The 16435-nt window shown below is 36.8% G+C and overlaps 1 protein-coding gene, 1 long non-coding RNA gene and 1 other non-coding gene across 9 annotated transcripts in view; 2 read left to right on the top strand and 1 right to left on the bottom strand.

Moving 5' to 3' along the window:
* SPATS2 (spermatogenesis associated serine rich 2) overlaps nt 1-16435 on the bottom strand; it is a 149901-nt gene that overhangs the window by 61763 nt on the left and 71703 nt on the right. For all 3 annotated transcript variants that reach the window (XM_042946429.1, XM_042946428.1, XM_042946430.1), the window contains one exon: nt 14920-15185. In XM_042946429.1, coding sequence (XP_042802363.1) covers nt 14920-14944 — 25 coding nt within the window. In that variant the 5' untranslated portion in view covers nt 14945-15185. The remainder of the gene's footprint in view (nt 1-14919; nt 15186-16435) is intronic.
* Nucleotides 1-16435, top strand: part of LOC122224517 — a 97696-nt gene that overhangs the window by 47284 nt on the left and 33977 nt on the right. Inside the window, exons 3-5 of one of the 5 annotated variants that reach the window (XR_006204828.1) lie at nt 5328-5407; nt 11452-11625; nt 14397-14524. The exons of 1 other annotated variant lie outside the window; for it this stretch is intronic. This is a non-coding gene — a long non-coding RNA (uncharacterized LOC122224517). The remainder of the gene's footprint in view (nt 1-5327; nt 5408-11451; nt 11626-14396; nt 14525-16435) is intronic. 3 more of the 5 variants (XR_006204830.1, XR_006204829.1, XR_006204827.1) reach the window with 3 other exon arrangements.
* On the top strand, nt 6190-6296 carry LOC122225719. Its single transcript, XR_006205326.1, has one exon. It is a non-coding gene; the product is annotated as a U6 spliceosomal RNA (small nuclear RNA).

The raw sequence follows: 16435 nt of genomic DNA, 5'->3' as shown, positions 1-16435 counted from the left end.
TATTATCATATAAATTTCAGAATCACTTTGTCAAGCTGCATAAAAAATAATGTTGGGGGAGGGGCATCTGGCTGGTTCAGTTGGAAGAGCATGCAACTCTTGATCTTGGGGTTGTGAGTTCAAGCTCCACACTGGATATAGAGATTAAGAAAAAAAAGTAAACTCAATGAAAATAATGTTGGGGCCTTTATAAGGATTGCATTAAATCTATGAATCCATTTTGAAGGACAGTTATCTTCAAAATATTGAGGCTTCCAATCCATAAACATGGTATACCCTTCTATTTAAGTGTTCTTTCATTTCTTCCAATGATGCTTTATCATTTTTTAAAAATGTTTATTTTAGAGAGAGAGAGAGAGAATGCAAGCAGGGGAGGGACAGAGGGAGAGGGAAACACAGAATCCAAAGCAGGCTCCAGGCTCTGAGCTGTCAGCACAGAACCTGGCGCAGAGCTCAAACCCACAAACCGTGAGATCATGACCTGAGCCAAAGTCGGACACTTAACTGACTGAGCCACCCAGGTGCCCCAATGCTTTATCATTTTTTAATAGTGTTCTTATACATCCTTTATTGAATTTATTTCCATGTTACACTTTTGGTACAAGTGTAATGGCATCTGTTTTTAAATTTCACTTTCTAATGATTTATTGCTGGTATAAACAGGTGTGATTGATTTTTGTGGAATGATTTTATACCCAGCAACACTGTTCAAATCATTAATTCTAGTAGTTTAAGCTCTTGTGGGCTTTCTACATAGGGTATCTACAAAAAACATAGAGCAATCATCAACATAATGGTGAATACTAAGACCTTTTCCTTTGAGACCAGAAAACAAAACAAAAATGCTTGCTTTGTTACTTTTTTTCCTTCCAACCTCACGGAGAAATAATTGACAAATATGATTATATATAAAGTATACAACATGATGAGCTGATATACATGTGTACTGTTGGAATAGTGACCAAGATCAAAACAATTAACACATTCATCACCTCACATAGTTAACTCTTCTGCTTCATTACTTCTAGACAACTGGAGGTCTAATAACTACAACAAAGCAGGAAAAAGGGACAAATATCATAAATACTGGAATCCCATTATTCATGGATCATTTTATTTAGTTTCTTCTACATTTTGGAGGGGATTTAATTTTCTGTTCTTTTTCTAACTTCCTTAGAACTTAGCTCACTGATTTGTAGCCTATCTTCCTTTCTAATATATACATTTAAAGCTAAAAAAAATTAAAATTCCCTCTAACCACTATTTTAGCTGCATGTTACAGGTTTTTATATACAAATTTCTATTATTGCTCTGTTTAAAGTATTTTCTAATTTCATTTTGATTTCTTTTTTGATCCGTTATTTAGGAGTATATTTCTTAATACTCAAATATTTGAAGATTTTCTAACTTTTGGATGACTAGCTTAAATGCACTGTAGTAAAAAAACAAGCTGTATGATTTTCTCTAAAAATTGTGGCAATTTGCTTTATGGCCAGTATGTGGCCAGTAGAATTTTTGAAAATGTTCTAAATGCACTTATAAAATAATAAACATATATATACTAATCTGTTGGATATAATTTGTTCTAATTATGATAATTATGTCACATGTGCTAGTTATAGCAAATATTTTATATCCTTATTAATCCCTCACCTGATTGTTTTGTCATTTACTAAGAAATCTGTGTTAAAATATCCTACTATAATTGCGTATTTCTCCTTTTAATTCTGTCAATTTTTTTAAAACCTATTAGAATTATTTTTTCTGTTAAATCAAATGCTTTATCATTATGAAGTGTCCCTCCTTTATCTCTAATCATGCTTTTTTGCTTTAAAGTCTACATTGGCTGAATATTAATACATAAACATTCAGAACAGTTTTCTTTTGTTAGTCTCTAATTCTTTTTTTTATTCTGGTAAAAAAAAAAAGGCATAGCATAAAACTTACATGTTCTTTCTTAACCATTTCTTAGTGTATACAGTTCAGTAGTGTTAAGTATATTCACATTATTGTACAACTAATCTCTAGAACTTTTTCACCTTACAAAATTAAAACTCTGTATCTATTAAATAACAACTCCCCATGTCCCTTAATTCCCCATAACCCCAACTCCTAATAACTACCATTCTACTGTTTCTGTGACTTTGACTACTGACGATACCTTCTATAAGTGGAATCATGTAGTATTTACATTTTTATGACTAGCTTATTTCACTTAGCATAATGTCCTTTTATTTTAAAGTTTATTTTGAAAGAGAGAGAGAGAGTGTGAATGGGGGAGGGACAGAGAGGGAGAAAGAGAATCCCAAGCAGGCTCTCAACACTGAGGCAGATTCAGGGCTCGATCTCCCAACCATGAGATCATGACCTGAGTCAAAATCAGGAATTGGCTGCTTAACTGACTAAGCCACCCAGACACTCCATGTTTTTAAGGTTCATCCATATTGCAGTATGTAGCGACTATTTTAATTTAATAGCTTCCCTGGAGATTATAACATCAATTTTTGACTTGCAAAATTCTAACACTAATTGGCAGTTTTACCCTCTTCTTTGAAAAAGCAAGGGAGCTTATGCACCTCCCAATTTATAGGCCATGGCTACTATGCATGCTAATTCTCTATGTATTTTTAAATCCTAATAAAACATTCTTAGTCGTTCATACATCAATATTCAGACTTGACCATGTATTTGTGGTCTGCATTGCTATTCATGCCTTCTTGCATCTCCAACTTTCCAATTGGTCTTCTATCTCAGAGTACCTTTACATTTTTTTCAGTGGGGTGAGGACTTTTGGTTTTGTTCGTTTGTTTTGTTGCTTTTTAAAACTGTTTATTTCCACTTTATTCTAGAAGGATATTTTCACTGTATATGAGGTGTGTAGAGTTGCAGACTGGCAGTTATTTTTATTCAGACCTTTAAAGATATCATCCCACTCTCCTGACTTCTTTCTGTTGAGAAGTTAGCTCTAGGTCTGACTGTGATCCTTTCAAAATTGCATAGTTTTTCTCTAGCTGCTTTTAAGATTCTCTGTCTTTGCTCCCTCAAAATTTTATTATGATGTTCCTAGGTGGATTTCTTTATTATATTTATTCTGCTAGTGATTTCTAGCACTTCTTGAATCTGTGGCTTGATGGTTTTCATGAATTTTGGAACGTTATCAACAATATCTCCTCAAATACTCTACATTATTCTCTTTCTTCTGGGGTTCCCATTACACGTATGGCATACCTATCCCTGTAGCCTCTATGTTTTTTACTTCCTCTTCTGTATTTCCTAATCTTTTGAATTTCCATATCATTTAGTTCCTTCTAACTTATCCTGTAATTCACTGACTCTTCTCAGATACTATCAATCTGTTTTTAAAACCATACATTGAGTTCTTAGTTTCAATTACTACATTTCCCAGCTCTAAAATATGCATTACAAAATAGTTTTCCAGTTGGCTGCTGAACTTCTCCAAGTTGTCTTTATTTCCTTGAACATTTTAAGAATTTTTTTTAAGAACAGTTATTTTGTTTATTTTAGAAAGAGAGAGTGAGCACAAGTGGGGGAGAGGGAAGAAGGGAGGGGGAGGGGGAGAGGGAGAGGGAGAGGGAGAGGGAGAGGGAGAGGGAGAGGGAGAGGGAGAGGGAGAGAGAATATCTTAAGCAGACTCCACACTAGTGTGTAGCCCAACACAGGGCTCTATCTCACCACCCTGGGATCATCACTTGAGCCAAAATCAAGGTCAGATGCTCAACCAACTGGGCCACCCAGGCTCCCCAAGAATAGTTATTTTAAATCTGGTAACTACAATATTTGGATCTCCTGTGAATTTATTCTATTGTCTAATGTTTCTTATTCCGTATTTATTGTTTCATCCTCTTATGTTCTAACTATTTTTTTTGTGTGTGTACTAAATAATCTATTTAAAAACCTGATAGTGAAAATAATCTGTGACGATTTCCAGAGAGGATCTGTTTGCTTTGTACCAAGGCACCCAGTTACCTCAAACCAATTTCAGGTACTGAAATAATTTGAAACTAAGTTGCAATTCCTACAAAGGTGAGTCTATTTCCACTCATTTTTACTACTACAAGGACTCAGTCTCTTGGGGTCCTATGCCAGAGCAAAGGGTGGGGGGTCACAAGTCCCCGCTTACAATCCAGAAGGCCCTTAACATCAATCACTGTCCTCTTGGCTCCAGGAGTTCGTCACCATTGGCTTCTCAACTGCTCTATCCTCTTTGCATCACTCAGGTAATTGCCTGTTACTCTCCCTTCAAAATGTTTATCTTCCCTGTCTTTGGTCTAATGGATTCTTGCATGCACCAAACCAACTCTCTTGGACTAATTTTGAAAATGATACATTAGAAAAACTTGGGAAGATTTTTTTTTTTTTTTGTAGGAAGCATATAAATGAGAAGTGTAAGAAAAAACTTAAATTGATTCTAAGAATAACCTATTTTTTTAATTGCCGAGGGTAGAAAGACAAACCACATTTACTTACTTCTTTCCCACCTTATTATTAGATATTTTAGATATATTAGATATTTTACTCCTAAAAGGAAGGGAAAAAGAAATACATGGCCAATTATTTCCAGATACCTTTTGTAGAACAGTCAGCTAGAGCCTAAAATAAAATGTCCTCTTTATTGAATTTCTAAAAAGAGATGACATTACAAAAGTATATTAAGAGTGAGTAAATGACTTTCAACAAAAAGAACTGTGTTGGGGCGCCTGGGTGGCTCAGTCAGTTAGGCATTCACCTTTGGCTCCGGTCATGATCTCACAGTTCGTGAGCTCGAGCCCTGCGTCAGACTCAGTGCTGAAAGCCTGGAGCCTGCTTCAGATTCTGTCTCTCCTTCTCTCTCTCTGCTCCTCCCCTGCTTGTACTCTCTCTCTCTCTCTCAAAAATAAACATTAAAGAAAAAAAGTTTAAAAAAAAATAAATTAAAAAAAAAGAAAAGAACTGTGGTTGAACCCAATGAACTAAAAGACCCAAAGACGTGCTTCAGTTCTGTATTAGTTTCCCATGGCTGCTATAACAAATTACCACAAACTTGGTGGCTCAAACAATGGAAATTTACTCTTTCATAGTTCTGAAGCCCACAAGTCCAAAATCAGTTTCACTGGACTGAAATCAAAGTAACGGCAAGGCCACACTCCTCTGAAGGCTCTAGAGAAGAATCTGTTCCTTGCCTTTTCCAACTGCTGGTGGGTATATAGGCATTCCTTGGCTTATGGCCATATCACTCCAATCTCTACCCTCATAGTTCTAATGCCTTCTCTTCTATCTGAAATCTCCTTCTGTCTCCCTCTTATAAGGATACTTGTGATTGCATTTAGGCCTTGCTTGGATGATCCAGGATAAGCTCTCCATCTGAAGATCTTTAATCACATCTGCCAAGTCTTGGCCATCCATACAGGTAACACCCACAGCATTTAGGATATGGGTATCTTGGGAACGGGGGAAGAAGAATTATTCAGCCTACCATAGGTTCCTAGCTCTGTAGTTAATTAACATTATAAATTACTTCCAGATATGAAATATATACGTCATGGGGATGAAAGGTATAGCACAGAGAATATAGACAATAGTATTGTTAACAGTGTTGCGGGGTGACAGATGGTAGCTACACCTGTGGTGAGCACAGAGCTGTATAATTTCAAATCACCATGTTATACACCTAAAACTAACATAATAATGAGTGTCAACTATAATTCAATAAAAAATTTGTAATTAAAAATTTTAAGAAATAATTTATTTAAAAAAGAAAAAAATCTGAGATATTTTTAAAATTTTAACAAAATTTGTTTCTAGATAGTCTACAGTGTACCAAGGTACTGAGCCAGGTGTCGGAAAGACAAACAAGAATAAAACCCAGTTATTATCCCAACAGGCTCAGAGTCTAACAGAAGACAGGCATACAGTGAATGTTTATAGGTATAGCAGATGAAGTGGGAGGCACAAAGAATAAAGAAGTCAGTTCCGATAGTTATTATGACTTCAGGGGCACCTGGGTGGCTCAGTTGGTTGAGCGTCAGACTTCGGCTCAGGTCCTGATCTCATGGTTCGTGAGTTCAACCCCCTCATCGGATTAGCTGCTGTCAGTGCAGAGCCCACTTAGAATCCTCTGTCTCTCTCTCAGAAATATTGTTTTAATTAAAAAAAAAAAAAAATAAAAATTCTATGACTTTATAGTTTGTAGTACTCACATTGACAGCACATATACTAAGACTGGAATGTTACAGAGAAGATTAGTGTGGCCTCCACACAAGTAAGACATGCAAATCCATGAAGTGGCCCATAAAAAAAAAATGTTAAAAATAAATAATAAAAATTTAAAGATAAAAAATAAAAGCAGTTTGTACCTCTTCTCTTTTTTCTCTTTTTTGAGTTTATTTATTTTGAGAGAGAAAGCGCACGCAGGAGGGCAGAGAGAGAGGGAGAGAATCCCAAGCAGGCTCCACACTGTGACAGCACAGAGCCCCATGTGGGGCTTGAGCCCAAAAACTATGAGGTCATGACCTGAGCTAAAACCAAGAGTCAGTCGCTTAAATGACTGAGCCACACAGGTGCCCCTGTAGATCTTCTCTTGAAAAGGAAGTCCTCACATCCATTAGGGAAGCTATTTAAAAAGCAGACAGACAGGGGCGCCTGGGTGGCTCAGTCGGTTGAGCGGCCGACTTCGGCTCAGGTCACGATCTCGCGGTCCGTGAGTTCGAGCCCCGAGTCAGGCTCTGGGCTGATGGCTCAGAGCCTGGAGTCTGCTTCCAATTCTGTGTCTCCCTCTCTCTCTGCCCCTCCCCCGTTCATGCTTTGTCTCTCTCTGTCTCAAAAATAAATAAACGTTAAAAAAAATAAAAATAAAATAAAATAAAAAAAATTAAAAAAATAAAAAGCAGACAGACAGAACACAACATGTGTTGGAGAAGATGTAGGTAAACCAGAACCCTTGTGCACCGCTGATGGGAATGTAAAATGGTACATCTGCTACAGAAAACAAAATGGCAGTTCCTCCCCAAATCACAGAATTACTGTAAATCCAGCAATTCCCTTCTGGCTATATACCCAAAAGAAGTGAGATCAGGGATTTCAAAAGATATCTGTACACCCAAGTTCACAGCAGCATTATTTACAATAGTCAGAAAGTGGAAACAACCCAAGTGACCATCTACAGATAAGTAAACAAAATATAATACATACATACAATGGAATATTATTCAGCTTTAAAAAGGAAGGAAATTCTGACACGTTACAACATGGATTAACTCTGACATTATCCTTAGTGAAATAAGCCAGTCACAAAAGGACAAATACTATTTGATTCCATTTGTATGAGTTATCAAGAGTAGTCAAATTCACAGAGACAGAAAGCAGAAAGTAGGACGGTGGTTTCCAGGGACTAGGATAAGGAGAGTAAGGAGTTATTGTTTAATGGACACAGGGTTTCAGTTTTGTGAAATGAAAAACAGTTGGGGAGGGAAGAGGAAAGAAAGAGAGAGACATTTAGGCAGTTCTGTATAAAACAAAAAGTAGTAAAGCGGGGCACCTAGGTGGCTCAGTTGGTTAAGTGTTTGACTTCGGCCCAGGTCATGATCTCATGATTTGTGGGTTCAAGCCCTGCATCAGGCTCTGTCCTGACCACTTAGAGCCTGGAGCCTGCTTCGGAGTCTGTGCCTCTGTCTCTCTCTCTGCCCCTCCCCTGTTCACGTGTGTGTACATGCTCTCTCTCTCTCTCAAAAATAAACCTTAAAAAAACTTTTTGTAAGTAGTGAAGCAATTAAGCAATATTATAGTACTGGGATAGAGAAATTAATTGTTCATGCATGATCAACTATGAAATTCAAGTCAGCTATTTTAATGTTTCAGAGGTTTAACTATCAAATGTGAAGGTGTTTTGTAGCTGAATAGTTTTACAAGTGGGAAAAGAGGAAGAGAGAGAAGCAAAGTTAAGTGTAAAATGAAGTCAACAAAAAAAGTACAATACTTGTGAATCTGCTCTTATCACTGTAACTTGATAAATACAGTTACACATGGACAGGCAAACATGATTTTTAGGTCTAGAAAAATATTAGCAAATGTGACTGTTTAAAAGAGTCTAATGTACCATCCCCAGAGATAGTGATTCAAAAAAATTTTTTTTTAATTTCCAGAATGATTCTGAGATACACTCAAGTTATTATAATCGTTCAGTCTTATCCTTCTTTAGTCTCTGAAGGCTATTTAGAGAGAAAATTAGGATCATAAGTAATCTGTGGGATTCAGAACTAAACCTACTCCCAACCTTGGATTACCCCAGAGTTGGCTTTCTTTTATCTAGTGCTGGATTCAGACATCAGTCAGATGTAAAGGTAAAAACTATGCTTATTTATCTCACTATAACTTCATATTATGAACCTAACAGGTTCTCAAATATTTGCTATGGGTTCTACCCAAAAGTTCTTTTATTTAGCTCATGATTTTCAACATTTGGTTGCCCAACAAACAGTTCAAGTAATCCAAGGGTAAGGCCCACAAGAGATTTTTGGCAGAAGCATTTTTTTACCTAATTAACTAGTAAGCCACATGAACTAGTAGGCCACTTAGGGTCTAAAGATCTGCCCACTGTTGCCACTATTTAATTCAGAGCTATTCAAACCATCAGGGATAAAGAACTAGTTGTTGTTTTTATTTTGTTAATCTCTAATCTTTGAGGACCAATGCTTTTATAAAACAATAAAACTGCGCTTGAGAGTGGTGTGAAAAGATTGGCAAGTCCTCTCCTGAAAACACAAGTATTAAACTGAACAGGACTGTCAACAACAACCATTTCAGGGCCCTAGAATTCAACCAAAGGCACAGGACAAATTGAGAAATTGCTAGAGCCTTAAGTAAGAACAATGAAGTCTGTATGCTTCTTGCCTAGGACTGATCCCATTCACCTATCTCCAGCTTTGTGGAGAACAACGGCTTTACCAGGGCAGGGCTGGCCATAAAAATCTGCAGTTTTACTGTCAAAGAAGGCTAACTAGAGAGGAAGGCAAAACTCCACAGCTCTGTCAAGCTCAAGTAGAGAACTCAGCTGGAAATGAATAAAAATAACTCATTGCTTTGTTAGCCTGAAGCTGGAGTCTTGGTTGAGTGAGTGGTAAATAAGTAGGATAGTTAACAGGGAAATCCTGGAAAAAAACACAGACAAGCTAGATTAGCTCTTTACACATTCCTAGCTAAATGAGAAACTATGCACATGCACAGGGAAACCCAGGAGGCCAGTGGAAGGTAAAAGTGAAAACAAACTTAAGAACTGCCTGAACTTTGAACATCCTCCTCAACCCATATGGTTCAGTCAGCAGAGGATCAGAGCTTATGCATTTGAGATGTTTAGCAAAACCTCATTCCAAATCACTGGCTGACCAATAAACACTGCAGATGCAGGGACAACCCCTAAAAAGCAAATATAAAAAATAAAAATTAGAATTAAAAAAAATATGTGCAGATACATTTGTGATTGTACACATGGGACAGGCAGAGAGGTAGATGCCTCAATTTATGTCCAAGCTAATTATTTTTAAAATACCCTCAAGAAGATAAACAATCCAGAGTTAATACATTACCTTAACTATCCACTTAAAAAAAAAAAAAAAAAAGCTAAGGGGCGTGTGAGTGGCTCAGTTGGTTGAGCGTCAAGCTTCAGGTCAGATCATGATCTCACAGTTTGTGAGTTCGAGCCCCACATTGGACTCTACGCTGACACCTCAGAGCCCGGAGCCTGCTTTGCATTCTGTGTCTCCCTCTCTCTCTGCCCCTCCCCCACTCACGCTGGCTGGCTAGCTCTCTCTCTCAAAAAAAAAAAAAAAAAAAGTAAATGAACATAAAAAAAAAAAAAAAAAAAGACCAGAAGAGGGGCACCTGGGTGGACTCCATTGGTTAAGCGACCAACTTTGGCTCAGGTCATGATCTCACAGTTCATGAGTTCAAGCCCCACATCAGGCTCTGCTGTCAGCACGGAGCCCACTTCGGACCCTCTGTCCCCCTCTCTCTCTGCCCCTCTCCCACATTCTCTCTTTCTCTCTCTCTCTCTCTCTCAGAAATAAACATTAAAAAAAATTTTACTCTTTAAAAGAGATTATTAAGAAAACAGAAAGACAAGACCACAGGCTGGGAGAATATATTCAAAAATCGTGTACCTGATAAAGAACTTGTATCCATAATATATAACTCTTACAACACAGTAATAGTAAGACCAACAACTCAACAAAAAAGTGAGTAAGGAATTTGAACAGACATTTCACCAGAAAGATAACACAATAGCTAATAATCACATGAAATGATAGTCAACGTCATTAATCACTAAGGAAACCCAAATCAAAACCATAACGAGATACCATTCCACACCCAGTAAAATAGCTATAATAAAAAAGACTGACCATACCAAGTGTTGGCAAGGATATGGCACATCTGAAATCCATATATATTTTTGGTGGGACTGTAAATGGTATGAGCCATTTCGGAAAACAGTTTGGGCACTTTTCTTTGAAAATTACACATTTTTACTCTTAGGTACTTCTCCATGAGAAATGTAAACATATGCCTATATAAACACTTGTGAGCAAAATGTTCAAATTTATAATTATTTATAATAGCCAAAACCAGAAATAATCCAAATGAATAATCAACGGCTGAATGGATAAACAAACTGTGATATAATCTGTGATATTGTAATATAATCAGAAATAAATATTTTTATCTTCATCCCCAGCTCATGGCTAGAGCTCCTAAAACCTTTGTAATTTCCTAGGCAATAAAGGTGCTAGGACCATCTTTTGTTCTAATATTTGGTCTTTGACTTCCACTCCTGACACAGAACTCCTAAATCCCTTGGAATTTCCTGGGTGATAGAAGCATCTTTTATTCTGTTTTTATTTTTTTTTTTTTAAAGAGAATTGTTCTGGGTTTTTTACGTTTTTGTTTTTAATTTTTTATTTTTAGAAGGGGAGAGCACACATGCGACCAGGGCAGAGGGGCAGAGGGAGAATGAAAGACAGAGAGAATCCCAAGCAGGCTCCACACCTGGCTCAGAGCCCAATGCAGGGCCCAATCCCACGACCCTGGAATCATAACCTGAGCCAAAACCAAGAGTCGGACGCTCAACTGACTGAGCCATCCAGGTGCCCCAGGGACATCTTTTATTTTAATGAAGCAACTTTGGTAGGTTCCTGAATAGCTTCGGTATGGGACTGGTCACCAGAAAGATCAAACCATGATTAGAAGCTTGGAACTTTCAGCCTCACACACTTTACTCCAGGAGCGAAGCAGAGCTAGAGCTAGAGTTAATAATCATGCACAGGTGATAAAGCCTCCATTAAAATCCCTAAAGTATGGTGATTTCACGAGCTTCTGGGTTGGGGAACACATCCATGTGCTGGGAGAGGGGCACACCCCAACTTCACAGGGACAGAAAAACTCCTGTGTTTGGGAACTTTCCAGGCACCACCTACGTAGCTCTTCACCTGGCTTTTCATCTGGCTGTTCATCTGTATCTTTTATCATATCCTCTGCCATCTAATAAACCAGTGAATATAAGTGTTTCCTGGATTCTGTGAGCTACTGAACCTGAGGAGTCGTGAAAACTGCTCATTTGCAGCCAGGTTGGACCAAAGTGTGAGTAACGTGGGGACCTTCTTGCCATTGGCATCTGAAGTAAGGGAATCTTGTGGGACTGAGGCCTTAACCTGTGGGATCAAACACTAACTCCTGGTAGGTGGTACCAGAACTTAATCGAATTGTAGGACATCTGCTAGTATCAGAGAATTGGTCAGTGTGGGAAAAACACCCATCATCTGGTTACAAAAGTGTTATGAGTAGCAGACTGTAAAAGAAAAAAGTTTTTCCTTTTCATAACTTTAATATTACTTAGTAGTAAAAAGGAACAAACTACTGATATAGTCAACAACTGATGAAACTCAAAAACACTACACTAGGTAAAAGAAGGCAGACACAAAACTATATTGTATTAATTTGTTTATATGAAATCTATAGAAAAAGTAAAACTCAAGAGACAAAGTAGATCAATGTTTGCCTGGAACTGGGGTTGGGAGCAAGAACTGATTGTAAGCAGGTAATAAAGAACTTTCTGGGGTTAGAAAAATATTTTACAACAGGATTGTAGTGATAGCTGCAAAGCTGCATAAATTTACTGAAAAATAATCAAATTGCACATTTATAAAAGGTGATTTTTATGGTATTTAAATTATACCTCAATAAAACTGTTTTGATAAGGGCTTGGATGTTGCAGACTGTCAAATCACCATAAGTTTCTAGACACTCTTCATTTCTAAATATTTCTCCAATGCACAGAGAGATATCAGTCCGTACTCTGAGAAGCACTGATCTAACTGATTTCTGCCAGGATGGCTAAAAGGAACAATCAATAGTTGTAAGTGAAATTGGCCTTAATTTAATTTAAGCCATTCCAAGTTTAACTCCACTAAATATTTCATTAAATAAGAAATTTACATGTATCACTGACAAAAGGAAAATGTTTTCATTCCACAATAGACCATGTTTCCATAACTCATTATAAAATGACACTTTGTGGAGCGCCTGGGTGGCTCAGTCGGTTAAGTGTCTGACTCTTGATTTCAGCTCAGGTCATGATCTCACGGTTCATGAGTTTGAGCCCTGTGTCAAGCTCTGCACTAACAGTGCAGAGCTTGCTTGGGATTCTCTCTCTTACTCCCCCTCTGTCCCTCCCCCCACCAAGAATAAATAAACTTTAAAAAATAATAAATAAATAAAATGACTCTTTGTAAATGAGTATCACTAGAAAACAAAAACTACCATATTAGCTCTCTTTTTGATGTTTTAAAAGCTAAGTTTATAGAGTCAGTATAATTATTTGGACTAACAAAGCCCACAACAATCAAATTTTAAATATATAAATGAATACATGAAATAAAATTATATAAATATTTTGTACTTTTTTTATTCAAATAGATTATACATACAGATTTACTTCAGAGAAAGTCCTAACAACAAATAAGCTTTCTTTTGTTCCCAACTATGTTTTAATTCAGGCTACGTTCAATCAAAATTTGTTAGCACTTAATGCCTATGATATGGTCAAAAATCTAAATTCATTTTATAGTAATTAGATAGCAATTACAAAAAAGCAATGAATCTTTCTTACAGTTCTGGAAGAAGACAGACATGAATTAAACAAAGACTCTAGTTTTAACAAGGTCAAAGCAATCTGCTGAAGTTAACTTTTTAAGGAAAAATTAAATGCTAAACTTTTTAGAAGAAATTGTTTTATTTTAAAGTCTAGAGTCCTATTTTTACTATTGTATTTCTCATTTGTCGGAGGAAAACAGATACTCCATGTTTCCAGCATAACTAGGAAGAAAGCAAACTGAATCATGATGATTAAGAAGAAACAAACGTCGATTATAAAAACTTTTCAGTGGATAATCTCACTGCGTAAAACAGTTCAGTTTCTTTAGTAATCTAACCATTCCTTAGAACTCAGATTTCCTTTATATAGATTTACTATACAATGAAACTACAGCTTTCACAAACACAAGCAGCTCTGGTACATTATTTTCTTAGAATTAGGTTTTTGAACTACCAGGTCAAAATTAAGTTTAAAAGCATTTCCTTCATAGGGGTGCCTGGGTGGCTCAGTCAGTCGGTTAAGCATCTGACTTCGGCTTAAGTCACAATCTCACAGTTCGTAGGTTCAAGCCCCATGTCAGGCTCTGTGCTGACAGCTCAGAGCTGGAGCCTACTTCGGATTCTGTGTCTCCCTCTCTCTCTGCCCCTCCCCTGCTCTGTCTCTCAAAAATAAATAAACACATTAAAATAAATAAAACTAAAAAATAAAAGCATTTCCTTCATATTCAACACATGACACTTGAATCTATAGCTTTGTTTTGAATTAAAGAACATTAAATTTAAAATTGGGGCGCCTGGATGGCTCAGTCGGTTAAGCGTCCGACTTCAGCTCAGGTCATGATCTCACAGTTCGTGGGTTCGAGCCCCACATCGGGCTCTATTCTGACAGCTTGGAGCCTGGAGCCTGTTTCAGATTCTGTGTCTCCCTCTCTCTCTCTCTGCCCCTCCCCTGTTCATGCTCTCTGTCTCAAAAATAAAAAATAAACAGTAAAAAAAAAATTTTTTTTAATAAATAAATAAATTTAAAATTAAATTGAATGAGGCGGAAAAAAGCCAGGATAGCTACGGTCATTCTTTTAACAAATATATTCCAGTTATGTATAATAGTTCTAGTGCTATTGTTAAATTTGTTCCTTTGCATTTTTCCAGCTCTTCTAAAAAAGTTGAAAAAGTGATTTTATGGAGTCTCTATTGTCTTTCCCCTTCTCATAACTATTCTTGGTATTTCTTGATTCTCTGGATCTTATATTTTACTTTAGACAAGAAGCTAGAGTAATAATCCTGGAAGGAAAGCTAAAGAAGGAATCTAAAACTGGAAGCACTTACTCTTGCTTCATTTCCTGTCTCCAATGAAAGAATCAACTCATCAGATATAGAATATCCTGCAGTAAGTTATCTCCCACCATGCCCCCTAACATGTGTTCACACTCCAAAGAGTGCATTTTCTAGACGCAGTTGGCTTTCCGGCAAATATATCCCAATTTAATATAAAAGTAGAAAAGCAATTGTTATATGAGTTAATTCCCAAACTAGTAACACACAAAACTATACTCTAATATCTACAAATACTTAAAGAGACAACAGATAAAGTTGTGAATGTTGTATACTCTTCTAAAATTAACTGCAGTCAAGACAAGGAGATAAGTTATACCTATCAGTAGTATTGCACTGGGTGAGGGAAAATATGACCATTCAAAACACATTAAGAGAACCTTTTAAAAATATATATACCATTATTTCATAACTATGCTTTTAACAATTTATGCCCACATGTAATCTTACCCTTCTGGTTTTGTTTCCTAGACATTGTGATTTCTTTGATCTCAAAAAATACAGATGAAAAATATTCTTTTGCCTTGTCTGGGTTCTGACTGTAGTTATCTCTGATTTAAAAGTAGGCAATGGAAGTCTGTAGTTGGAGATGATAAATACTAAATCCTGGTTATCTGAAATTCTGCTCACTAGCTGTTGATCTCCTTTCCTTCTCTTCTATCAACTTGTCAGGAAATATCATCGCAGACATTCATGTCTCTTTTTCCAGGGAGATTCTGGAGGGAAAACACACAAACACATTCACTGTTACAGTAACAGCCATCTGTACAAAATTTCTAACCGATATCCATAGAATTTAGTTTGTATTTTTTCTAAAGAAAACTGGCTATTAAAAGTACTCTAGGAGCGCCTAGGTGGCTCAGTTGGTAAAGCATCTGACTCTTGGTTTCAGCTCAGTTCATGATCTCACAGTTCATGAGTTCAAGCCCCGCGTCAGGCTCTGTGCTGAAATCGTGGAGCCTGCTTGGGATTCTGTCTCCCTCTCACTTTACCCTTAACCCTGCTCACTTTCTACTCGTTCTCTCAAAAATAAACATTAAAAAAAAAAAAAAAAAAAAAAGAATAGTACTCTAGAAAGAATGTAGCCATAAAAGGCAATATTTTAGTCTGTGAGAAACTTTAATCTTGGAGAAAGAGACAAACCAAAAAACAGACTCTTAACTATAGAAAACAAACTGATGGTTACCAGAGGGGAGGTGGGCATGGATAGGTGAAATAGGGGATGGGGATTAAGGAGCGCACTTGTCATGAGCACTGAATGATGTATGGAATTGCTGAATCACTATATTGTACACCTTAAACTAATACAACACTGTATGTTAACTATACTGGAATTAAAGAAAATGAAACTTTAATCTTAGAATCAGAACATCTCCTTAGTTCAGGAAAAAAAGTTGTCTTACTCTTATCTTTTGTATCTATCTCAAAAATCTTACCCTCATCTCTGCTTCACAAACTAAAATATTATCTCTTGTCACTCCCTAAGACCTTTCTTATCACCTGCTCTTCCTGCCCAAGTCAAGGATCTTTTTCTGCCTCTAGGATTTCCTCTATCTAACTTCTCTTCAGGCATCCCAGCTCAAATACAGCTGCAAGAAAACTGGGGAAGGGGGTGGGTGAATGGGGAAAGAACAAAGCAATTTTAATTAAAACCGAAACATCAAAATTTGGATTATTCCATAGTGCAAGAAGCTTCTATAAGTTGTAAAGATACAAAATGCTATTTTCTTCTGTATTACTTAACTTTAAAAAATACATGCCTAAGATTTCGGGGTAAAGAAAGCATGATGAGGATCAAAGAACTCTTACACCAAGACACATGATAGGAAAAACATTTTACATAATGCAACCCAAGAAGGAAATGAGAGCAACCCTCTGTGAAATACTCTCCAATGTGGAAGGAGGAGAAGGAAGGAATAAGTAGACAGCTGTGGTAAAGTTTAAAAAAATCCACCAAAAGTAAGAG

The sequence above is a fragment of the Panthera leo genome, chromosome B4 (assembly GCF_018350215.1).
Source record: "Panthera leo isolate Ple1 chromosome B4, P.leo_Ple1_pat1.1, whole genome shotgun sequence".
Lineage (NCBI taxonomy): Eukaryota > Metazoa > Chordata > Mammalia > Carnivora > Felidae > Panthera > Panthera leo.
This window is presented reverse-complemented; position numbering and strand designations above follow the sequence as displayed.